Here is a 24292-nt window from a genome sequence, read left to right as displayed (position 1 = left end):
GTTGGGATGGGGCAGGTGCACAGGTGAATGCTAGGAGGGGGCGAGCAGGACTAACAAGGCTAGCAAGTAGGAGAGTATCAGAACTGTTTCGCATAAGCATCTGGCTACCTAGGCCAAATGCGGTGCAGTTCCCCAGGGCTGGGGATGCCCGACGTTAGGCTTTATTTCCCTTTCAGAGTTGAACATCATGCCTGTGGTATCCTCCCACTTGTGGGACACTGTGTGGGGGGTTTGGTTCTTGACCACATCTCTGCCCTTACCCTTTTTTTAAAAAAAAAATTTTACGTCATTTTATTCTGAGAGACAGGGAGTGCGGGAGGGGCAGAGAGAGAGGGAGACTCAGAATCTGAAGCAGGCTCCAGGCTCTGAGCTGTCAGCATAGAGCTCTATGCAGGGCTTGAACCCACGGACTGTGAGATCATGACCTGAGCCCAAGTTGGACACCTAACCGACTCAGCCACCCAGGCGCCCCTGCCCTTACCCTTCTTGATGTGGACTTTTCTTTATATCTTTACCTGTGGAGGAGCTACTCTGCCAGTCTTCAGTTCCAGAGTGAATTGTATTTATTGTATGTAGTTGTTGCCTTGATGTATCCCTGGGAGGAGTGAATTCATGATCCTCCTAGTCCCCATCTTTCTGAGATCTGGGTTTTTCTATATTTACAAAGAATGCTCTTGGGACTTGACAGAGATTGCATTGAATCTGTAAATAGGTCACTTTGGGTAGTACTGACATCTTAAAAATAGTAAATTTTCTAGTCTGTGAACACATTTACTTATGTCTTCTTTAATTTCCTTCAGCAATGTATTAGTTATAGTAAATTTCTTTCTAAATCTTTTTGTCATCCCTTCTTAAGCTGGTATGAATAGCTGTCATTTGTTGACGTACTAAAAACCAGTCCAAAGGGTTTGGTAAGCAGTGTAACCAACCTATAAACCACGGATTTGCTCTTGCACATTTGTGAACTTTGATTCACACTTTGTTTCTTGACCCAGAGTTTGGATATCATTTCTTTCCTCTTATCAGAGATTCCTGGCTTCTTTCCAGAGCCATATAACCTGTTTGATAATTTTGGTTTCTCTTTTCAAACAATAACAAAGGACCATAAATCATTGGTAATGATATATTTTGTTTCTGTATTAGAGCCATTGTTTTCCTCTGCATCTTACTTTAGACCTACTTTGTCAAATGCTGTCATTTTCTCATAGCTGAGGTGATCACATCTTGAAGGTTTTCTAACCTCACTTTCAATCCATCTTAATTATCCCCCTATTTTCTAGATTTTTGGTTCTGTACTCACAGTTGCTGATCACATGTAATTTCCTAAGCTACAGGCTGTATTCAGCATCTCAGGCTGTTTGTCTTGTTCTTTGGCTATACTTTGAATTTTCTAACATTCTACTACCAGATTTTACAATCTTGTATCTTTTCTTTTATGAAAAGAAACCAAAAGAAAGACCTACCGGTTACATGGTTATGTGTGTAACCTGAAAAATAGTAACTTTCTTTCAATGAGAAGAGAATGGTTTTCCATTGTCAAAGAATGGAGAAATGCTGTTTAGGTAGGTAGTTACTGATACTTAAATGGAATGGTTCCTTGTGCTGTTCCCTGATAGATTGTTTCCACCACAGTGATCATTATTCAGTCACAAGAAGGTAACATTTAAAATAAATAATCCACCAGAATTTAAGTTGTTTAAACAGACTTCAAGTAGCTTTATTACATTTGTGTTTAGTTTCTGATTGAACTTTTTTGGGGGCACCTGGGTGGCTCAGTCAGTTAAGCGTCCGACTTGGGGTCAGGTCATGATCCCCCAGCTTGTGGATTCGAGCCCCATGTTGGGCTCTGTGCTGACAGCTCAGAGCCTGGAGCCTGCTTCTGAATCTGTGTCTCCCTCTCTCTATGCCCCTGCTCATGCTCTGTCTCACTCTCTCAAAAACAAATAAACATTAAAAAATTTAAAAAAATTTTTTTGAATTTTTAAAATATTCTTTAAAAAATTTTTTTAAATGTTTTTATTTATTTCTGAGAGAGAGAGACAGCGTGAGCAGGGGCGGGTCAGAGAGAGAGGGAGACGTAGAATCTGAGGCAGGCTCCAGGCTCTGAGCTAGCTGTCAGCACAGTGACCGTCGCAGGGCTTGAACCCACGAACCGTGAGATCATGACCTGAACTGAAGCCAGACGCTTAACCGACTGAGCCACCCCAGTGCCCCTAAAATATTCTTTCAAAACGATTGGTTCTTTTTTTCCTAAAATTTGAAATTTTTACTAAAAATTATCAGATGTACTTTTTAAAAGTTTTCCCTGTCCCATTAAGTTATTGATTTAGAGTTTTTATCACTGTTAGGTATTAGATCGCCCAGAGAATAAAGGCTCTCATATAAAGTAACATTGGGATTTTGTGGACTTAAAATATTACTGTTAAAAAATGTTTAAGTTTAGAAGAAACTATCACAGCCAAATGGAATTAAGCTGTGATTCAGATGTAAATCTTCATCCCCACCCTGCCAACCTAACCACCCCTTCTAATTTCCAGTACCCACAAGTCTTATCCCATCCTTGTAAATCAGCCACTAAATTCTTGCTTTTGAATCCCCCTTTTAATTGTTAATTAAGGTATAAGTGGTATGTTAGGTTTGGGCTTTTCTATATGATATAGTTTTTATTTTCTGTTTTTCTGTGAGTTCTGTGAAAAGCTCTATGGGGGAAAGATCTAATTAGATATGCAAAGGTGTTCAAATGCATAGTAATATCTAGAGTTATGTAGTTTATTCTGAAGAAATTTCACAGAAGAAATAAATGTGTTAATAGTTCTTCAAATGATTTGTAAGCCGGCAGTTACATCGAATCTACAAGGTATGAGGCCTCTGGATTTTGTCATTTGCCAGCCCATATTCAGTAATCTTAGAACTCTTTACAGAGTAGCCTGGAATGTTCAGTCCTGGAACTGGAGTATAGTTGTGTGCCGTCATTTACATTTATCAAGTTCTTGGTTGAGAGTTAGACCCATAAAGAAAAAGGATTCATCTGGCAGTATTTTATATTCAAAGTTTATTATATTTTATTCAACAGAAATGTGCATCAGAACATTCACCCAGAAAACCAAGAGCTAGTAAGGGTGCTTCGGGAGCAACTTCAAACAGAACAGGTACTGTTGTTATATAAATATGTGCATTTATGTAAGGGGTGGATGTTGCTATTCCCCTTGCCTATGAAATGGTGATGAAACAATAAATTACTGTTTGAAAACATAGCCTGTTTTCCTGCTTTACTAATTTAAGTGATTCTATTGATTGTATATTTTCAGATTAGGCAAATGACTAGTTTTAACTATTCAGATATTTTCATGTGCGTGTTTGTTTGTTTATTCTGAGAGTGTGTGGGGGGAGAGGTAGAGAGAGAAGGAATACCAAGCAGGCTCTGTATCGCGGAGCTGGATGTGGGGCCCGAACTTCCAAACCTGTGAGATCATGACCTGAGCCGAAATCAAGACTCAGACACTTAACCAACTAAGACACCCAGACACCCCTATGTATGTTCTTTTTAACATGCTTTAAAAAAAAAAAAAAATAGCAAGGGCGCCTGGGTGGCTCAGTCGGTTAAGCGTCCGACTTCGGCTCAGGTCATGATCTCATAGTTCGTGGGTTCAAGCCCTGCGTCAGGCTCTGTGCTGACAGCTAGCTCAAAGCCTGGAGCCTGTCTTCGAATTCTTTGTCTCCGTCTCTCTCTCTGACCCTCCCCTGCTCATGCTGCCTCTCTCTCTCTCTCTCTCTCTCTCAGAAATAAGTAAACCATTAAAAAAATTTAAAAAAATAGTTTTCCAGGGCACATGGGTGGCTTGGTTGGGCATCAGACCTTGGCTTAGGTCATGATATCACAGTTTGTGAGTTCAAGCCCCACGTAGTCTTTGCCCTGACAACTTGGAGTCCACTTCGGATTCCCTGCCTCCCTGTCTCTCTACCCCTCCCCTGCTTACGCTGACTCTCTCTCAAAAATAAACATTAAAAAAAAAAGAAACAGCAGTTTTAGTATTAATTATCTGTGGGGAAACAATAACTGTCTAATTGGCTTTAATGAAAATGTAGTGGAAAAACTATTTTTCTTTTTTTTTAAGTTTATTTATTTTGAGAGCAAGACCACCTGCGCACATGCAAGCAAAGGAGGGTCAGAGAGAGAGGGAAAGAGAATCCCAAGCAGGCTCCATGTGGTCAGCACAGAGCCTGACAAACACTCAACCTCACAAACTGTGAGATCATGACCTGAGCTGAATACAAGAGTCAGATGCTTAACTGACTGAGCCACCCAGGTGCCCTAGAAAAACTATTTTTCTAACATCTAAGACCTACAAAGAAATGATTATAGGGGTGGCTTTTTTTCCCCCCTCTTCTTTTTCTTCAGTGGTCAAAGTCAGTAAAACGAGTTAGGCAAGAAAAGAAAACTTTTCTGCCTCCTCTTTGCTTTTAACCAAATGGAGACTTTATGAACCGGAATTGTAATGTATTTCATGAAGGCTGGAATAGGTAGGATATTATATACCTGCAGGCCAAGATAGCTAATATAAAAAAAATGAAAAATTAGTATCTCGCCCACCAATTAGATTTTATTTCCAAAGAAAGTTTTATAATTTATCCATTAACCAAATATTTACTAAACATCTACCATATGTCAGACATTGTTGTTGGCATTGAGGATTCAGTTGTGAGCTAAACAAATAAGAATTCCTGCCTTCTTAAAATTTCAGTTCACTGATGTAAAAATAGTTTAAGCATGTTAGTAGTCCTCTGTTTCAGAGCTGTTGTTATTAATAATTCATGCTGGGATTGTATTTTATAATTTACAGAGTGCTTTCCCATACAACTTTCTTATTTAATCTGCAAACATAAGTAAGACAACAAGTATCATTCCCATCTAACATATTAGATCGCTAAGATTTACATAAATGCACACTGGAATCACATGCATAGATCTGGCTGGCCTGAAGTCCCACACTGAGCTGGATCTTGCAGATTTCTTTGCACCACTTTCTAGTTCACCTACCTCATACCTTCCTCAAGCATGGCATTTAGCTCTAGTTAGAATAAAGCTAGTGACTTAGCTCTTTCTGTGATATTCTGTATGGTAACCACTACCCATATGTAGCCATTTAATTTTAAATTAACCAAAATATTAAATACAATTTAAAATTCAGTATGTTTTAGTGACACTAATCACCTTTCAAGTACTCAATACTCACAGATAACAAAGGGAATATCCATTACTGCAAAAAGTTTTGTTGTACAGCACTGGTAACTGGTAATTGGTTTTGTTTTGTTTTAGTTAATTTCCGAAGAATAATAATGAAGATGAAAGGTAGAGAGGGGGACATTAAGTGCTATGTGTTTTTCTTTTTTGCACCATGGCATATAGAATATTCTAGTATTTTAGGACTATTTAAAAAATAGGAGATTTTGGTTATGTTCATTAGTTTTAGGTGACAAAAATCTTTGATTCAGTTTACAATTAAGAATAGTTCATATTTAGTGAATTTCATAATTTTTTTTGGTGATTTGACATTTTTAATGCTGGCTACCTTGTTTCTAAGAGGTATGCTAGGTGCTATAAATGTAGGTTTTTATAAGTATCTTAAAAGATACACATTACATACTGGTACTAGATTCCTTCCAGTTTCTGGATCACTACAACGAGTCCTATAGGTAAGATCCTTTTCCTCATAGCACTTATATTCTGATGGGTTCTTTGATATCAGAATGCTTCTTAGAGTGATGATTCTATTTAAAATTCCTGTTACATATGGAAACCAACTTGACAATAAACTATTTTAAAAAAATAAAATTCCTATTACAGTCTCGTAACAATGATGTAACTGAGGAACATGAAATAATACTAATCTGATCATGTGAAATATTAAGTTCAAAGTACCAATGGTATTAAATTTCCTTCTTCCAAAATGACTAATATTCTTTGAAAGTTTAATTCTGTGAGGCACAGCACACATGCAACAGTAACCAGGAATGTATAAATGAAAAAGATGTCAGAAATGATTAAAAGCTATTACTTGGGAAACAGTTTGATATTTCTTTAGCTTTTGCATCAGCCCAGCTTTGGGTTTCTTAGAATAACTTAGTCATTCTAACAGAGTGAAAGAGAAATGTAGGTTTTTATCTTTAAAATGTGCTCAGGAAGGAAGGTAGAGACCCTGGAGCTTAAATAAAACAACAATATGGTTTCATAATTTATCAAACTTGTAAGACTTTAAACTACTGCACATCTAAAACTTGATGAGGATTATACACTGTTGACTGTGTTCTTAAGTATAATTTCACCTGGAGGGAGCTTCAAAAGGCCTGTGTGCATTGTGTAATCCCTGTTTTCTCCTCAGGATGCCCCTGCTGCTGCTCGACAGCAGTTCTACACTGACATGTATTGTCCAATCTGTTTACATCAAGCCTCCTTCCCTGTTGAAACAAACTGTGGACATCTTTTTTGTGGTAAGCAAACAATGCTATATTTGGTAAAAAGTGACTGTTTAGGCCAAGACCCATATGTGTACATGGACTGGATTCCTAATTTACTTTGTCACATTTTATATTTCACAAATGGGGTCGATTGCTCCTGATATCCTGTTCTACTTGTTAGCCACTTTTATTTAGTGTCTGTGAATTCAAAGATTAAGAGAAAAACAAAATATTCAACTTCTCAGTAAACAGGTATGTGTTTGTTTGAATGGAAATTCAAGAATATGAATACCATGAGGATTCACTGAAACCTTTATTGTTTATCACTTTTTGGTAGTCCTTCCCAAGCCAGGAAGGTTCTCTCAAGGACCCTGCCCAAGACCTTCCCTTAGCTCTCCTACCTCCTTTTTACCCTGCATCAGCACAAAAGTTATTAGCCTGGTGTGTGTGTGTGTGTGTGTGTGTGTGTGTGTGTGTGAGAGAGAGAGAGAGAGAGAGAGAGAGAGAGAGAGAGATACCGACCTCAAGAGGGTTGCTAAGTGAGAATGAGGAACCCAGAGCATATAGTAGGACAAGAAGGGAACACTGATTTCACAATTATTAATATCAGTAAGGGGTGCTTTCTACCTCTGGGCATTTCTTCCCTCCAGAAAGATTTCATAGAGAATGAGGTATCATATAGTCATTGCTCATTACGCTCCTATGAGATTGGGGAGAGTCAGTTATTATGTACCTGCTATGTGCTGGACATTTAACTTACTTCATCGCATCGAACTCCATTTATGAGGAAGCTAAAACTGAGTTAAGAAATTTTATAAAGGGTAACCCAGCTGCTAAAGGAAAGAGCCAGATTTTAAATGTAGGTCTACTTCAAACTCTGTGGGCAATCCTATTATGTAATTAGTAGCTTACATAACTACTCTCTACTTAACATTTATCCATTCACTAGACCTGTTGCCTTATTTGTAGTATTTCTTTTTTGTTCCAATGGCTATATTCAAGATAGGGTTTCAATTGTTCTCAAAATGTACCCATTTTCCATCTTAATACTAATTTAAAATATAGCATACAATGATCCTTTAAGTTTCTTTCTCCCCATTGTATCTTTTGTTTGAGATTATATAGAAATATTAGATATATAGTGCTATTATTTATGCTTTGGGGGAATGACATAAATACTTTGAAATCCATATCATGCAACGCAGGGGTTTCTATACTTTTTCTATACCTAACCAATCCCATTATTGCATTATCCATGAATTTCATTGTCTTCCCTAAAGTTTTTGCCTAAGTTAGCTAACAAGTTATAAAACACTTATTTCAGTGTCTGTCTTTGTCTGTTGGGAATGCTAATGAGCAAAAAATTATGAAAGTTCAGACAGAGGGAATTAAATGGCCACAGAACAAGCAGATACTTTCCCCCCTCTCAAACCTCTAGTAAATATTCCTAATCAATTGGACATTCTTTTTGAGTCTGGATATGGCCTCAATGACCATCCTAAAAACACAGTACTTCAGACAGGTGTTAAGAATTAGTGAGGCTTGGCAGGCTAGATGAACTCTATTTGCCAGCCCAGGCTTAGGTAATTCACTGAGTGGATAACCTAGTCAATTGAAAGATGGCTGTATTGTGTTCTTGGTTTCTGGGTCTGAGGTAATTGGGTAGATTGCTTCTGATATCCTGCTGTACTTGTTAGACACTTATTTACTGTCTCTAGTTTCAAAGATTAAAAAAACTAGTTATTCGGGGCGCCTGGGTGGCTTAGTCGGTTAAGCGTCCGACTTTCGCTTAGGTCATGATCTCGCGGTTCGTGGGTTCGAGCCCCGCGTCGGGCTCTGTGCTGACTGCCAGCTCAGAGCCTGGAGCGTGTTTCAGTCTGTGACTCCCTCTCTCTCTGACCCTCCCCTGCTCACGCTGTTTCTCTCTCCTAGAAATAAATAAAACATTAAAAAAAAAAAAAAAAAACTAGTTATTCTGCTTTTCAAACAGATATGTGTTTCTTTGAATAGGAGTTCAAGTATATTGATACCATATATATCCAGAGCACCTTAGCTTAGTTTCTATATATGGTTCCTGTTCTGTTCCTTTACAGCGAGTTAAAAATAACAGCAACAGACTTTATCTTACTTGCATTTGTAACCCACATTGTTTTATTTAATTCCCCAATAGTCTTATGAGGTGTTTTCCCCATTTTACAAATAAATAGGTTGAGAGAGATTGTGACCCAGGTTAATGTCATGATCTTTCCCACCATCTTATTTAGGTGGATCTTTTTATAGAGGGGGAACGTTGAAGAAAAGGGAAAACATTGATCATATCACAGCAGATGTGTGTGAACTGAAGTGTTTCATTTGCTGGGCCATAGTTTTTCTGTGCAGGCATTGGCCATTTCATAATTTGCAAAGCAAGGACACATGTACCCCAGTTTGTAGAAAAGAGATGTAGGATTAAATAAATTAACATATGTCAAAACACATTGAACTTTTGAGTGAAAAGGTAGTGGATAAAACTAAGGCATCATTACAGATGTGAAAAATAATACTGGCAAGATTTATAAGTTTTGCTTTCCTATAGTTTCTATATGAAATTAGATTGCACAAATTACTTAATAAATATTAGCTAACACAACACCCTGAAAGTAGGAAAAGATATCAGATAAAGATTGTTTAGCTTTTAAATTCATCTTTAAATCACTGAACAGTTTCCCCCCACAGTCACTGTAGTGTCCAATCTGGATAGCCTTTGCCTAGCCCCTTGGATGCTCACCAGTCTCCTTACATACCATTTATTTCTACTTCTGCCATTTGCTCTTTGCTATTCATAAAACTTGGAGCATCCTCCCTCCTGTTTTCTATTTCTAAATCTTACCTATCCTACAAAATTCAGTTCAAATCCTTTCTCATCTACAAATGACTCTCTGATACATCCCAGAGTTCTCCCTCCTATATACCTTTTGTACTTAAGGTTAATATTACATAGTTTGAGATTTAACTACCTTCTAATTGATTTCAGTATGTCACCTTGGACTTTTCAATTTGACTGTCATTGCTTATTCTAGACATTTATTTGATCTGGAAGAATAAGAATAAGGAATGCAGAAGGGCTAACCTAGATACAGATACGGGGGCACCTGGGTGGTTCAGTTGGTTAAGCGTCCAACTTCAACTCAGGTCATGATCTCATGGTTCATGAGTTCAAGCCCCATGTCAGGCTCTGTGCTGATAGTTTGGAGTTTAGAACCTGCTTTAGATTCTGTGTCTCCTCTCTACCCCTCCCCTGCTTGCACTCTGTCTCTCTCTCTCTCTCTCTCTCTCAAAAATCAATGAACATTAGTGGGGGGAAAAACACTCTTCTTTAAAAAAAAAGAAAGAATACAGAAAAGATCTTGGAGGTAGAAGGGAAACTAGAAGCACTTAGTTCAGATTCACAATGGGACCTGAATGGCCTGAGAAACAGGTGTCCTACAGAGAAGAAATGAATTGGGCCCTTAAACAATCAGACAGGGTTTTAAAATATTCCTTCTCCTCTTTCTTCTTCATAAATAAAACAAAATAAAATAAAAATAAAATAAAAAATATTCCTTCTTTATTTGGTCTGACTTTAGTGCTTATATGCTTAGCTTACCTGCTGATTTTGAGGTCTATCACCTCTTCCTTTAGACTGTGTTTAGTTGTTTTGTTGCTCATGAACAGCTTCAGGCAGAAAAATCAAATCCATCTAGTACAAAAGTTGATTGAATTATTGAACTGTATTATAAACTTTATTAGGTAAGATAGCATGTAATCTTTGTATCCTTTGGCTCCTTATTCATAGTACTTAATTATTATTATTGATACTACTGTAATTTGGTGTTCTAAATCCTTAAAAGATAGAAGCTGTGTTTTTGTAATGTATATACCAAATTTATTGGTTATCATATTTGCAGTGATGTTTATTTTATTTATTTTACATAGGAAATGCAGTATTTTCTATTAAGCCTCAAAGTATTGAAGCAGTTAATATATTCTTGCTTTTGATTGTATAAAAATGTTTATCTTAACTGGTAGTTTAAATAATAATATTTTTTAATGGCTGGGAATTATTACTAGATTTGAATTTGCCTGAACAGTTGCTTGAATGAAATAAAAATATTTTAAAATAAGATGATACTGTAAAAAATTTCAAATATTTGAAACTTTCTGAGGACTCATGGGCTTTAAAATTTAAAACATCAGTATTAATGTTTTTTTCTCATCAGGTACCTGCATTATTGCATACTGGCGATACGGTTCATGGCTTGGGGCAATCAGTTGTCCAATCTGTAGACAAACGGTAATGTTTGTATCCAGAAAGCATCATTTATGCTAGTTTATTATGTAAATGTTTATAATTTCTGCATCTAAATTTTAAATTATTTTTATTATTTTAAAGTTTTAATTTAAATTCCAGTTAGTTAACATATAGTGCAATAATTTCAGGTGTACAATATAGTGACTCAACTCTTGCGTCTATCACCCTGCGCTCATCCAGGATTAAGCACACTCCTTAATCCCCATCATGTATTTAACATATCCACCCCTCTCCCCTCTGGTAACCATCAGTTTGTTCTCTATAGTTAAGGGTCTGTTTCTTGGTTTGCCCCTCTCTTTTCTCCACTTTGCTTATGTTTTTTGTTTCTTAAATTCCACATGAGTGAAATCATAATGTTATTTGTCTTTCTCTGACTGACTTATTTCATGTAGATAATAGTCTCTAGCTCCAGCCACATCATTATAAACGGCAAAGATTTCATTTTTTATTATGGCTTAGTAATACTATACATATATACCATATCTTCTTTATCCATTCATCAGTCTATGGACATTTGGGCTATTTCCATAGTTTGGCTATTATAGATAATACATTGGGGTGCATGTAACCCTTTGAATGAGTATTTTTGTATTCTTTGGGTAAACACCTAGCAGTGCAGATGCTGCATCATAGGGTAGTTCTGTTTATTCAAAGCTTCTAAATGTTACCCTCTTACTTATTTTTATTTTTTTATGTTAGAGAGAAAGAACACATGAGTGGGGGAGAGGTGCAGAGGGAGAGAGAGAGAATTTCAAGTATGCTCCACACTCAGTGCAGAGCCCAGTGCAGGGCTCAATTCCACGACCCTGGGATCACAAGCTAATCCTAAACCAGGTTGGATGCTCAACTGACTGAGCCACTCAGGCATCCCTCCATTATTTTTTTTTAATGTCTTAAAGACACCAAAAAAAAAAATCCCTTTGAAATCCTTCAGTTGTAATAAAAAACAGGTGATAAGTAAATCATCCCTAAGATTCTAATAAGTCTTTATTATAATACTAGCAAAGTATTATACCCTAGCTGAGCTAGCTAATCAGGCTTAAACAGATATTCCCCTACATATACTTCTTTTGAAAAAAAATATTTCCTTTTTATTTTTAATCTGCTCTTCTCCATTGAGGGCCTAGATAATTTTCTATGATGGATAATAATTTTTTAAAATGTCTCTTTTGGAGACGTAACCACATTACATTATCCAAAACAGATCAGACAGTTACAGTTAGTATAGAAGCTACTTCAGGAGGGAAATAGTAACCTTTTATAAACATATATTTAAGACTGAAATGTCAGCACAGATGATAGGTGCCACATTTTCTCAGTTTCTTTGGCAAACTGGAAAAACAAAATACTGAAAAATTGGAGAAAATGAAGTTTTTAGTTTTTTAATTAGCAAGTATAGTAAAATAGAACATTCTATCAGTTGTTTACTATTTTTTCATAATTTACTATATACTTATTTTTCATTTAAAATAATATCAGTGGGGCACCAGGGTGGCTCAGTTGGTTATGTGTCTGACTTCGGCTCAGGTCATGATCTTATGGTTCATGAGTTCAAGCCCCACATTGAGCTCTGTGTTGACAGCTCAGAGCCTGAAGCCTCCTTCGGATTCTATGTCTCCTTCTCTCTCTGCCCCTACCCCACTTGTGCTCTGTCTCTCTCTCTCTTTCTCAAAAAAAAAAATAAACATTAAAAAATTTTTTTAATTAAATAAAAAATAAAATAATATCAGGACATCTGGGTGGCTCAGTCGGTTAAGTGTCTGACTTCAGCTCAGGTTCTGATCTCACGGTTCGTGGGTTTAAACCCCGCATAGGGCTCTGGGCTGACAGCTCAGATCCCTGAAGCCTGCTTGGGATTCTGTGTCTCCCTCTCTCTCTGTCCCTCCCCCACGCTCTGTCTTTCTTTCTCAAAATAAATACGCATTAAGAAAATTAAAAATATCTACCTTTCTAATAATGAGTTAGGAACACGAGAAAGATAGCAGCTCCATAGGAAGTCTTCCAGTGTGCAGAATGAAGTCCTATAAAGGATAGAGAGCTTCCAAGTTAAGATGCCAAATTGAACACATATATTTACTATTGTTTGTAACCCCACCAAAAGAACAGGACATTTTGTAAAGGCATAAACCCACAGAGATTAGAACATAAACAAAATGATAGAAGCAGCAACAATTTTTAAAGAACTCTTTGTAAAATATGACATAGAAAAAAGCACACAAAACAGAGAAGTACTGCTTACTGAATTACCACAGAGCAACACTTCAGTAACCACTCCACTCAGATGAAGAAGTAGAAACTGGCCAACAGTCCCCAGAAGCCTCTTTGGGACCTTTTCCAAATCTCATCCCCCTCCTACCTCTCCTAGAGGCAACTACTAGGAGAGTTGACTTTTATGATAAGCATTTCCTTGATTTTCTTTATAGGTTTATTACCTTAGCATGCACCTCTAAGATTATTGTTTAGTTTTGTCTAATTTTTGGACCTTATATGAATAAAACCATATAGCATGTATTGTTATATGAACATGCATGCACACACAGATGCTTCCAACCTTTGCTCTGGCATTCCACTTACCCCCATTACTGCCTCCATTTTTGGTGTAGAGAGAGAGGTTCAGGGCTTTATCTTCCTCCTTGTTTGTACATTCCCAAATTCTCCCTCTTTCATATTTGACTTTGTAGCACATGGCAGGAGGAAATTTTTTTTGTTTTTTTTGGTACTGCCTCTCTGGCTAATTTGATATGTGACACAAGGCAGTCAACATTGAAGTTTATTTGCCAATACCACCTCTCATAGTCTTTACTATCTGCCAGCAACACTGAGACCAGGCCATAGGTCTAGCATTGAAGAGTTATTTCCACCACCTGTCCCCTCTTCTTGACTCTATCGATGGCTTTTCATAGAATATATGTGTATTCGCAGGTGGTATCCTTTGGACCACCCATAAATTGCTAGAGGCTAAAAAGGTAGAGATAAAACTGTTTTTATATACTAGCTTTTGGTTCCTAACTGTAGAATAATTCGTCCTGGAAGCAAGACAGGTGGCAGATACCTGCTCCCCATTCTGTTTCACTGGAAATAGTGCACAGGCTGCTGCTTCTGACTGTAACACGCCCACCACTTCTCTTGCTGAATGTATACATAACATACCAGTAGTCCTAGCTGTACTTCAAGGACCAGCTTGTTTCCAGCTTTCTGGACACCCCAAGCAGAAGTCCTTTCTCTCAAGCATCATTATAACCCCCACCACAATGCCTTTTGAGCAGGTCTGCCTCCCCCTTCTATCTTGGGTGTTGTGGTTAATTAGCAAGGAGCAGGGCTGTGTCTTTTATTTTTTCGGTATATGTAGCCCTTAGCACAGTGCCTGGCCCACAGTAGGTACTCAATTATTATTTATTGAAAGATGCATTTTAATTAACAAATTTACGAAAAGAGGTTGTACCTGCTTTCCTACCACCTGCAGCTCTTTGTCACTCCTTTGTCTGAAAACATCTGATGTTTGGAAAACATCTGAGTAATGGGAAGTCCTGGTTTTATAGCTGAACTGAGGAAGGATAAAAACAGCTAGATGATTTAAACCTAAATCTGTTACTGCTCCTTCCCATTTTTATCTCATTGTACATTTACCATTTCCATAGGCATTGTTATATATTTTTTAATTTTTTATTTATTTCTGAGAGAGAGAGACAGCATGAGCAGGGGAGGGTCAGAGAGAGAGGGAGACACAGAATCCGAAGCAGGCTCCAGGCCCCGAGCTAGCTGTCAGCACAGAGCCCAACGTGGGGCCCTATCCCACGAACCATGAGATCATGACCTGAGCTGAAGCCAGATGCTTAATCAACTGAGCCACCCAGGCGCCCCGGCATTGTTATGTTTTTAAATGTACTGGTTTTTAAAGATACTGTGATCTTCAGGTTACCCCAGTTACGGTCCCGGGATATTTGTGTATCCTTACCTCTACCATGGAGGAAACAAGACTAAAAGTATTGTGTTGTATTACAGTATCACTCATTACCTTTTTTGATTATAGTAGGGATGGGTGCTTGAGAGTGGGTCCCTGCAATAACTTAATCTCTGTATTTTGTTTGGTAGCGTTCAAAGATATTTCAAATACCAGTGAGGTTGAATAATTATTTTAGTCAAAAAAAGAAATTCCAGGGGCACCTGACTGTGTCAGTCAGTTGAGTGTCCTACTCTTGATTTCTGCTCAGGTCATGATCTCACCATTCATGGGATCGAGCCCCATGTTGGGTTCCGTACTGACAGCACAGAGCCTGCTTGGGATTCTCTCTCTCCCCCTCTCTCTGCACCTCCACTGCATGCACACACACACTCTCTCTCAAAAAAAAAAAAAAATTCTCTGATTTTTCTCTCTGAGTGCTATATATTTTTATGTCACTTTGCTCCTGAATATTTTTTTCATCATGCTTATGTCTTCAAATATTTCTTAGTCCAAACGGAGACCTACTGATTTTATCCCTGGTATGAACTGGAAAATATTAGAACCAGTGTTTGGTTAAGGTACCCATTTGAATTTATAGGAATTCAAAATACATTTTGCATTTGATTTTATTATAAGGCAATAATAGCTCACTTCCTTCCCCATGTTGTCTTTATGAGTGAAATATAAATTTAGGAGCTTTTCTCATTCTGTTGAATTATAACATAAAATGAAAAATTAATGTTGCAGAAAAGTATAACAATGGTTTTTGTTGTTGTTGTTGTTGTTTGTAATATACAGGTAACTTTACTGCTAACAGTATTTGGTGAAAATGACCAGTCTCAGGATGTTGTATCATTGCGTCAAGATATTAATGATTATAACCGGAGATTCTCAGGGCAGCCCAGATCTGTAAGTAATGCTATAGCAGGTGCAAAGTTACAGTATAATGATACTTCTCTTTTGTAAGGTAAGATTTACCAACAAGTATTCTTTGACTAAAAAATATCTCATTATTTATGTGTGTTAGGTAAAGCTTTAACTAACTTCATCATTGTTGTCAATCACTGAGCTACAGCTTTCCCAAGAACTACAGTTTTCTATCTAAAAGAAAGAAGGATTATAGAAGTCCTTATGAAAGAAGGTTATAACTTGAGAACTTCTGGAAAGTTTTACAGTTGTGTTTTCCTCTTTTTTTACCTACCCTGGTCTCTTGTTTGAAATGTTTCCCTGAGTAACCCTGGGTGTTAGGCAGTTTTTTTGGTATATCATTTTAGCTACTCAAAAGCATTTGATTTTTAAAGAACACATTAATTTTACAGTTTGCCTCGTCCCTCCAAAAATGGCATTTGATAGATTATAAACTGTCACGTTTTATTGACTCATTCCAGTTTTTTCAAAATCTAACAAAGAATTCTAGAAATATGTGCATGACTATGTACTTCAAAAATCAGAATATTCTAAGTACAGATTTATTTGGAAAACCTAGACCTCTCCTCTGAGCTCTAGGCTGTGCCTCTCCACTTGGATGTTCCCTAGGTACCTCAAGCATGACCTGCACAGTATTGAACTGCTTGCCTCCTCAACTCACTATACTCTGTTTTCAGTCTTTACTGTTTTGATTTCTTCCTTTCCCTCATTCCCTTCATCTGATCTATAAAAAAAGTTGTATCATTTCTTTTTTCTTTTTGGGAGATCCTGTCATTTTTATTTTATAAAACTGTCCTGTATCTATAACCATCATACTAGCCCAATCCACCATCTCTTAGAATAACTGCAAGTGGCCTCTTCACTGTGACGTTTTTCTCTGCACAGCAGCCCAAGTAATATTTTGAAAACATAAGACCATGATATTCTTATACTTTAAAACTTCCAACGTTGTGGAATAATGTTCCAACTCCTTACTGTGCTTACACAGCCCTGTGTGACTTCCCCCTCCCCCAAAATGCTTCACCTCTACCAGTCACCTTTCAGCTCTCAAAATACACCGCAAGTCTTTCCACGTAATGCTTTCACACGTGACCCCTTGATTTGGGGTGCTTGTCCCTCTGTTCTTCTCATCCTTAAGGTCGCTCTTAAATAGACCTTCCTCAAAGAGGGTTTCCCTAATCAGCTAAGGTATTCTCTATTATTGCTCTCTATACATTTCCTTTGTAGCATTTATTACAAACAGTACTCAAATCTTGTTCGGTATCTTTTTCTCAGTAGACTAAAAGCTTCATGAGGGCAAGGGCCATGTTTATATATTCAGTGGTATATTCTCACTGCCAATCTCAGTGCCTGGAATACAAGAGGCCCTTAATATTTGTTGAATAAATGAATAAGCTATCCTTAAGAATTGATACTACTACTCTCAGTCAAGAATATAAGCTATTAAAGTGCTTCAGTATTAAACACTTGTGTGCTCTTGTGCACCCTTGCAGTATAAGTGTTCCTTATACTGTGGTGTTGTGTACATTTAAAGGCATATCCATGTGGATAAAGGGTAAATCTTCTGTTTAAACAAAAAGAAAACTTTTTTTTTTTTTTTAAATGTTTTATTTATTTCTAGGAGAGAGAGAGAGAGAGACAGCATGAGCAGGAGGAGGGTCAGAGAGAGAGGGAGTCACAGACTCTGAAACAGGCTCCAGGCTCTGAGCTGGCAGTCAGCACAGAGCCCGATGCGGGGCCCGAACCCACGAACCGCGAGATCATGACCCAAGCGAAAGTCGGACGCTTAACCGACTAAGCCACCCAGGCGCCCCAACAAAAAGAAAACTTAATCCAATCAGTGTTGTCCTCCACAGTTATCTGGGAGCCTCTTCTTCTATTTTTCATTCAGCATTTTTTTTTTTTTTTACATATTCTGCAGTGACATCTGTAGGATGATTCTTTGAAAATCCACATGTTCAAAATTCAAGAACTACCACTGACCTTAAAAAAATCATTTTGGGGCGCCTGAGTAGCTCAGTTGGTTAAGCGTCTGACTTCAGCTCAGGTCATGATCTCACGGTTCATGGGTTCGAGCCCCGCGTCGGGCCCTGTGCTGATAGCTAGCTCAGATCCTGGAGCCTGCTTCTAATTCTGTGTCTCCCTCTCTCTCTGACCCTCCCCTGCTCACGCTGTCTCTCTCTCTCAAAAAATAAATAAAACATTAAAAAAATTTTTTAATCATTTTAAGATATCCATTCATATTTATAAGTGTGAAGCATACCATTGCTCAATTATTATTTTTTGGTACATATATTTTATAAGCCCTCAGAGGTCATGAAATCATAGTGTAATAGAGACATTTAGCTCTTACTTTGATATTCTGAAGCCTCCAAAGTTGGAGTAAAATTGTGATTAATATACAAATATTTCTTAATAATCCATTTCATACTTCTTGTCTGTCTATAGATTTTATATAAATGATACCATATGAGAAGTGAACAAATAGCTCTGATAAAGGACAGAAATGTATTCAAAAGATATACTGTCTGGTTACTAGAATGTTTAAAATAACTTACCATAGACTTTGTGAAAATTGTGCTCCTGTCTTCCTTTAAATATTAGTTTCTCCCATAAAGAATAGGAAGTTAACATTTAGAAGTGATTTTTAAAAGACTATTTTGTTTTTTGTGACCAGTTTTCCAAAAAGGATTTAAGATTATCTGGTGGAGTTTATAAAACTGTTTCCTTAGATAATAGCTCTTCCCATTTTTGTCTCCCCATCCCTCTCATTTGGCACTTGTTAAACAAAATATATACCTACACTTGAATATATAGTAATTATACAGATTATTAAAAATAGCTGAACTGTTACAGTGGAATGACCACAGGAAGTGACTTTCCTCCTCTGGTCAGTTTCTCTGCATCACCCAGCTCCTGAGAAATGAGATAAAGAAAGAAGTTATATTGAGAAGTCATGGTAGTTCTTTACTACACAGGACCTTATAGATCACGTAGTCAATGAGCAAACTACACAAAACAAATGAGAAGTTTACAGTCAGAGGATAAACTAACTTGCTCAAAGCAATACAAATGGATAGTAGTACTTTTTTTTAACAGCTTTATTTAGATGTATTTTAGATGTCATAAAGTGCAACTTGTATACAATTCAATGGTCTTTCATGTATTTAGAATAAATCTAATTGGATTATCACCATAATCTAATTTTAGAACATTTTCATTATCCCAAGTGTAAGCCAACCTTTCCCTTTCTCCCCTTTCCTGTCCCCTCCTCCTAGACCTTGGCAACTGCTAATTTACTTTCTATCTCTGTAGATTTGACTCTTTTGAATATTTCATCATTTCATTGAAATGGCATCACATAGTGTATGGCCTTTTATCTTGTTTCACTTAGCTTAGTGTTTTCAGGGTTCATCCATGTTGTAATATATATATCAGATTCATTGCTTTTTATGGCCAAATAATATATCACATTTTGTTTATCCAGTCCGTTGATGGACATTTGTATTGTTTCTACTTTTTGGTTATTATGAATAATGTTTCCATTAACATTTGTCTACCAGTTTTTGTGTGGACATATGTTTTCATTCCTCTTGGGTATATACCTCATTGTGGAATTACTGGATATTATGATAAGTCTATGTTTAACATTTAGAGGAACTGCCAGACTGTTTCCAAGGAGGCCATTCATTCCCACCAGTAGTGTATGAGGGTTCTAATATCTCTGAATCCTGCAATTTTAAAAAATGTATATAATTTGTACATTTTCAGCTGTGAAAATTATGCTCACTTATTTAAAATCTCAGTAATTGAGGTTTCCATACATATTCAGAAACTTAATCATTCTGAGAAAGGTAGGGTCTGGCATTCCAAAAATCACTGTGGCAGTTAGTAATTCACTTAAACTCAAGCCGAATAAACCTCCTAAGGTAATAATAAACCTCCTGATGTTCCGCATCAGGATAATTCTCAGACTGTCAAAAGTCCTCCAAGTTAACGTGTCTTTAATGTATACTACTGACATGTTGTCTAGCAACAGACAGGGACCTCTTAATAGTTCTTGTGGTGTATCATACTCCATTAGTTGTTGCTGGGTCTCTAGGAGGTTAAACAACTTCCCCCCAGGGGCACCAGACTGCTAATGATTGACTTGGAGTTTAATTGCAGACCTGTCTGATTTTAGAGCTGAGACTTGAGAGGTTCTTCATTTCGTTTATTTCATTAATTCAAATAATAGAGGCTCGAGTTTTGCCTCGCTGTATCCTATATTTTCAAGCTTGTGGACATTTTAGTTGCCTTTCAGTTATCTGCAAGAAGATCTATTTTATAAGAACCTAGTAATGAAAGATCTGCTTAAAGTAAAATATATAACTGGAAAATATGTGAAACTCCTTAACTCATGTTAACTGAGTTTGCACGTTGTAAGAAAATTGTATTATTTTCAAGTCTGACATATTAGATGACAAATCATATTTGTTTTTTCCTCTGCCAGATCATGGAAAGAATTATGGATCTACCCACTTTACTGAGGCATGCATTCAGGGAAATGTTTTCAGTCGGGGGCCTTTTCTGGATGTTCCGCATCAGGATAATACTTTGTTTAATGGGAGCTTTTTTCTATCTTATATCACCTCTAGATTTTGTACCTGAAGCCTTGTTTGGAATTCTAGGCTTTCTAGATGATTTCTTTGTCATCTTTTTGTTGCTCATCTACATCTCTATTATGTATCGAGAAGTGATAACACAGAGACTAAACAGGTGAAAAAATGTGAGTTTACTGAAGTAGTTCAGCTAATGTGTGAAATTGCAGAAGGACCCATGGCAGCACACAGCATTTGAATATTAATGTATGAGTGTAAAACCACTGTATGACAAACATTTGATTTCATTTGCAAATGTCTAGCAATATATGACTGGAATTTATACATGTACAGGTTCTAATATTAAGGTTAGAATTATAATAATTTACAATTATATCTTGATTCTCAGTTGTCTATGACATCTCTGGAAAAAATGTGGAATTATATAAAAAGGGATGATCTTTATATCTTTTTTTCCCAAAAATTACTCAGATTAATTGGATGTGTATAGTAAGATATTGTTTTACAGTTTATCCAATTTATCCTTCTCAGTGAGTACCTATATGATAATATATTGCTATGAGATGCGTCTAAATATTTTTGTTACAATAAAATATTGTACAATATTGGGGGAAAGTCAGTGTTTCTTTCAGTACTAGCTAAGTTTTATGCACTTGGAGCAACTGTGCTCTTCCATTCTGATATAATTGTTTGCTAATAGCTAAACGTGAAAGAAGAAACTTGAAGTTTATAATTTGATTTCATATTCTGGTTTATAAGACAATTCTTAATCAATAGAAGAATTAACAAGATATAAGACATTTATCTCCAGTCACCACTCTCAATTTTCTCACTTACGACATTTAAACAAGAGTTTGGTCCTTTTATAAGAGTAGTATATACAAGTAAATATAAAGGGAAAATTTTTTCAGGAACCTCTGTGATACTGCAAACACATAGTAGTTTGATGCATTTCTAAGGAAAGTAGATTTTCATGGTAATGAGCATTAAAGACATTAGGAGGGTAAAGGAACACTAATTAGATTTGACAAAAAAAATTACTGGTGAGCTCTACCAACAGAATGGGAAAATTTTGTTTTCTCTGGCCAGAAAACTTTTGTAATACTGTCCCTAGATGGCAGCATAGAGCCCATATTCCTCAGGTCTAAGAGAATGAGCAAATGTCTGGGGCAATTCAATAAAAGTTAGCTTGCTTTTTTGATAGCTACAGTTTAAGTCCCCAGTGCTCTCATCTGCAGTTTTCTGCTTTAGAATACTCAAAACCACAAGTGTTATGAAATCCTAACTCCCTCAGGTGGCACTGCTCATTTGTGAACTGGACAGCAGGGTAGTCATTGATGCCAAGGGGTAGTGTTGGATCTGTCACCTACAGTCACTGATACTCATACTGTCCGTTCAAGTATTATTAGTGAGCCTCATTATGTAGTGATAGGGAGAAGAAAAACCATATCACATTCTCTCAAGTTCATCAGACTAAGTAGTCATCAATGAGATGTTGAATGAAATATCAATAACAGTATTTTTCTAATTTGGGCTAGGACAAAGCTGTTGCTTGTCATAGAGAAAAGCAGTGCTTAAATATAGCACATTATAATTAAAGCATTTCTTATATACTTTTTATCCTTAGGACAGTTATGTGAAAGCTTTCCTTTTTACAGATGAAATCCATATGTTACAGGTCAAAGGTTTTTTTTGCCTGAAGCCACACACAAATAAATGACTGAACAGGTATTATACTCTTAGTAGACTCCCTTCTGGGTTCAAGTAGATGTGAAGGTTATTATGAAGAGGGGAAGCAGGAGAGAAAGTGGAATCCTTGGGAAGTCTTTCAGAACACATTGGAGTAGCATAACTTAGGTGATCCTAAGAGGAAAGGTCTAGAAAGATTATATACCATGACTTCATGAATCCCAATTCTTCACTTCCAAATCAAATGTCTAGTGGCATGCTTCATAGAAAACATTTCAGCATTTCAGCTGCAGACAAGTTGAAAAGCTAATGAATTAAGAGGTTGCTATACTACCATTTACCAGACTAGAAATGGATTTTTCACCAATTACAGATTTGGTGTAGGGCTACAACAATGTCATTTTTTTGGAAAGGATTGAATTTTCTGTGCATGTATTCTGCTTCACTTGTCACGTTTCTAGTTACAATTTTATTGTAAAATTTGGAATTCCTTCTAAGACTTTCCTGGTAGAGGTGTATTGTACCAACTTTGTAACATACAAGAACACTGTATTAAGTGAAGTCTTATTAAACTAAAAAGGGAACATGTAGACATCTCAGAATTTTAGAGCTGCTTATTTTGTCCTCTTTACTGATCACTGGTAATAAACGTGGAGGGATCTGAGAGAGTATTTAAAGTAAGTAGTCAATCAGTGTTTTAAACATCATAGTAATACTGTATAATTCAGAGTTAGATCATATAAATCAAAAGAACAATTTGGATTTCTGTAAATAGTAGTATCGTAACTTTACAAAAACATGGTCCAACCCCAGGAGCAGAAGATAACTTTGGGCAGCTCTGTGGGGAACAGGATGGAGAATCGATTATAACTGTCCACTAGAGCAGTGGTTTCAGCTACCACAGTTCTCAGCATTTGAGAGCAGCAAGAGACGAAAAGACTTTGTCAGTCCCTGTGGCTGTGCAGATACAAACCTCACAGGACTGTTTCAGCGGACTCGTGGTTTGGTCCAACTTTGTGATTTAAGTTGTCAAGCAAATATTCTTTTGAATAAAAGCAATATAAAATTAAAAACTTGTGTTACATTCCTTTCTTGAATATTATTTCCTTTCAAATTCAGAACTCCTGAAATAGCATTACTTTTCCACTAATGGACATCTGATGTCTCATCACATTTCTTCTATTTTTTTTTTTAATGTTTATTTGTTGGGGCGCCTGAGTGCCTCGGTTGGTTGAGCTCAGGTCATGATCTCGCAGTCCGAGAGTTTGAGCACCACCTTGGGCTCTGTGCAGACAGCTCAGGGCCTGAAACCTTCTTCCAATTCTGTGTCTTCCCCTCTCTCTGACCATCGCCAACTCATTCCCTGTCTCTCAAAAATGAATAAACGTTAATAAATAAATGTTTATTCTGAGAAAGTGCCCATGTGCACAAGCGAGGGAGGGGAAGAGAGCGTGGAGGGGGAGGCGGGGGGGGGGGAGTCTCAAGTAGGCTCTGCACTGTCAGCACAGAGCCCGACGCAGGAATGGATGTCACCAACTGAGATATGGCCTGAGCCAAAATCGAGAGTTAACTCTGAGCCACCTAAGTGTACCTCATCACATTTCTAATTAATTATGCTTAGATATTTTTTAATTGAAAAAGCAGAAATGTTTTGTTCTTGAGGAAAATTCTTTAATCTGGGCAATCTATTCTGGACAATACAGGTGAATTAGAAATTAGGCCTGTACCCTGATTCCCCACCCTTATTTCTTTTGAATATATATTCGATAACAGAAATGTTCTTTTTTTTTTTTACTTATTTTTTTAGCTTTAATTCCAGTATAATTAACATACAGTTAATATTATCTTAGTTCAGGTGTTCAATACAGTGATTCAACAATTCTATACATTACTCAGTGCTCAACATTATAATTGTACCCTTAATCCCCTTCATCTATTCCACCCATCTCCCCACTGGTTCTCTATATTTTATATAGATATATTTAAGAGTTCCAGTTAAATAGAGGTGTCTATATCTTTCTTAGATTTGTTTCTTAAATTCCATAGGAGTGAAATCATAAGGTATTTGTCTTTCTCTGACTTAATTTCACTTATACCCTCTAGATCCATCCATATTGCGGCAAATGGCAAGATTTCATGCTTTTTTATGCCCGAGTAATATTCTAGTGTGTGTGTGTGTGTACACACACACACATATATATGTGCAACTTCATCTATCAATGGACATTTGGGCTGCTTTCATATCTTAATCATCTTAAACAATGCTGCAGTAAACACAGGGGTACCTATATCTTTTTGAATTCGTATCTTCATTTTCTTTGGGTAAAGACCCCATAGTGGAATTGC

The 24292-nt window shown here is 36.9% G+C and overlaps 1 protein-coding gene and 1 long non-coding RNA gene across 6 annotated transcripts in view; one reads left to right on the top strand and one right to left on the bottom strand.

Moving 5' to 3' along the window:
* RNF170 (ring finger protein 170) overlaps positions 1 to 23013 on the top strand; it is a 42197-nt gene extending 19184 nt beyond the window's left edge. For all 5 annotated transcript variants that reach the window (XM_039235597.1, XM_039235599.1, XM_039235598.1 and 2 more), the window contains 5 exons: positions 3074 to 3149; positions 6381 to 6489; positions 10695 to 10768; positions 15528 to 15638; positions 20149 to 23013. In XM_039235597.1, coding sequence (XP_039091528.1) covers positions 3074 to 3149; positions 6381 to 6489; positions 10695 to 10768; positions 15528 to 15638; positions 20149 to 20418 — 640 coding nt within the window. In that variant the 3' untranslated portion in view covers positions 20419 to 23013. The remainder of the gene's footprint in view (positions 1 to 3073; positions 3150 to 6380; positions 6490 to 10694; positions 10769 to 15527; positions 15639 to 20148) is intronic.
* The window catches only part of LOC120234005, a 23931-nt gene continuing 9726 nt past the window's right edge, over positions 10088 to 24292 (bottom strand). Inside the window, exons 3-5 of the long non-coding RNA XR_005528961.1 lie at positions 14229 to 14330; positions 12733 to 12807; positions 10088 to 10174 (exon numbers count right to left, since the gene is read on the bottom strand). This is a non-coding gene — a long non-coding RNA (uncharacterized LOC120234005). The remainder of the gene's footprint in view (positions 10175 to 12732; positions 12808 to 14228; positions 14331 to 24292) is intronic.

Source organism: Hyaena hyaena, unplaced genomic scaffold (genome assembly GCF_003009895.1).
Source record: "Hyaena hyaena isolate Hyena2069 unplaced genomic scaffold, ASM300989v1 scaffold_100, whole genome shotgun sequence".
NCBI classification, from domain to species: Eukaryota; Metazoa; Chordata; class Mammalia; order Carnivora; family Hyaenidae; genus Hyaena; species Hyaena hyaena.
The sequence above is the reverse complement of the archived record's forward strand: the minus strand, read 5'-3'. Positions and strand labels throughout refer to the sequence as shown.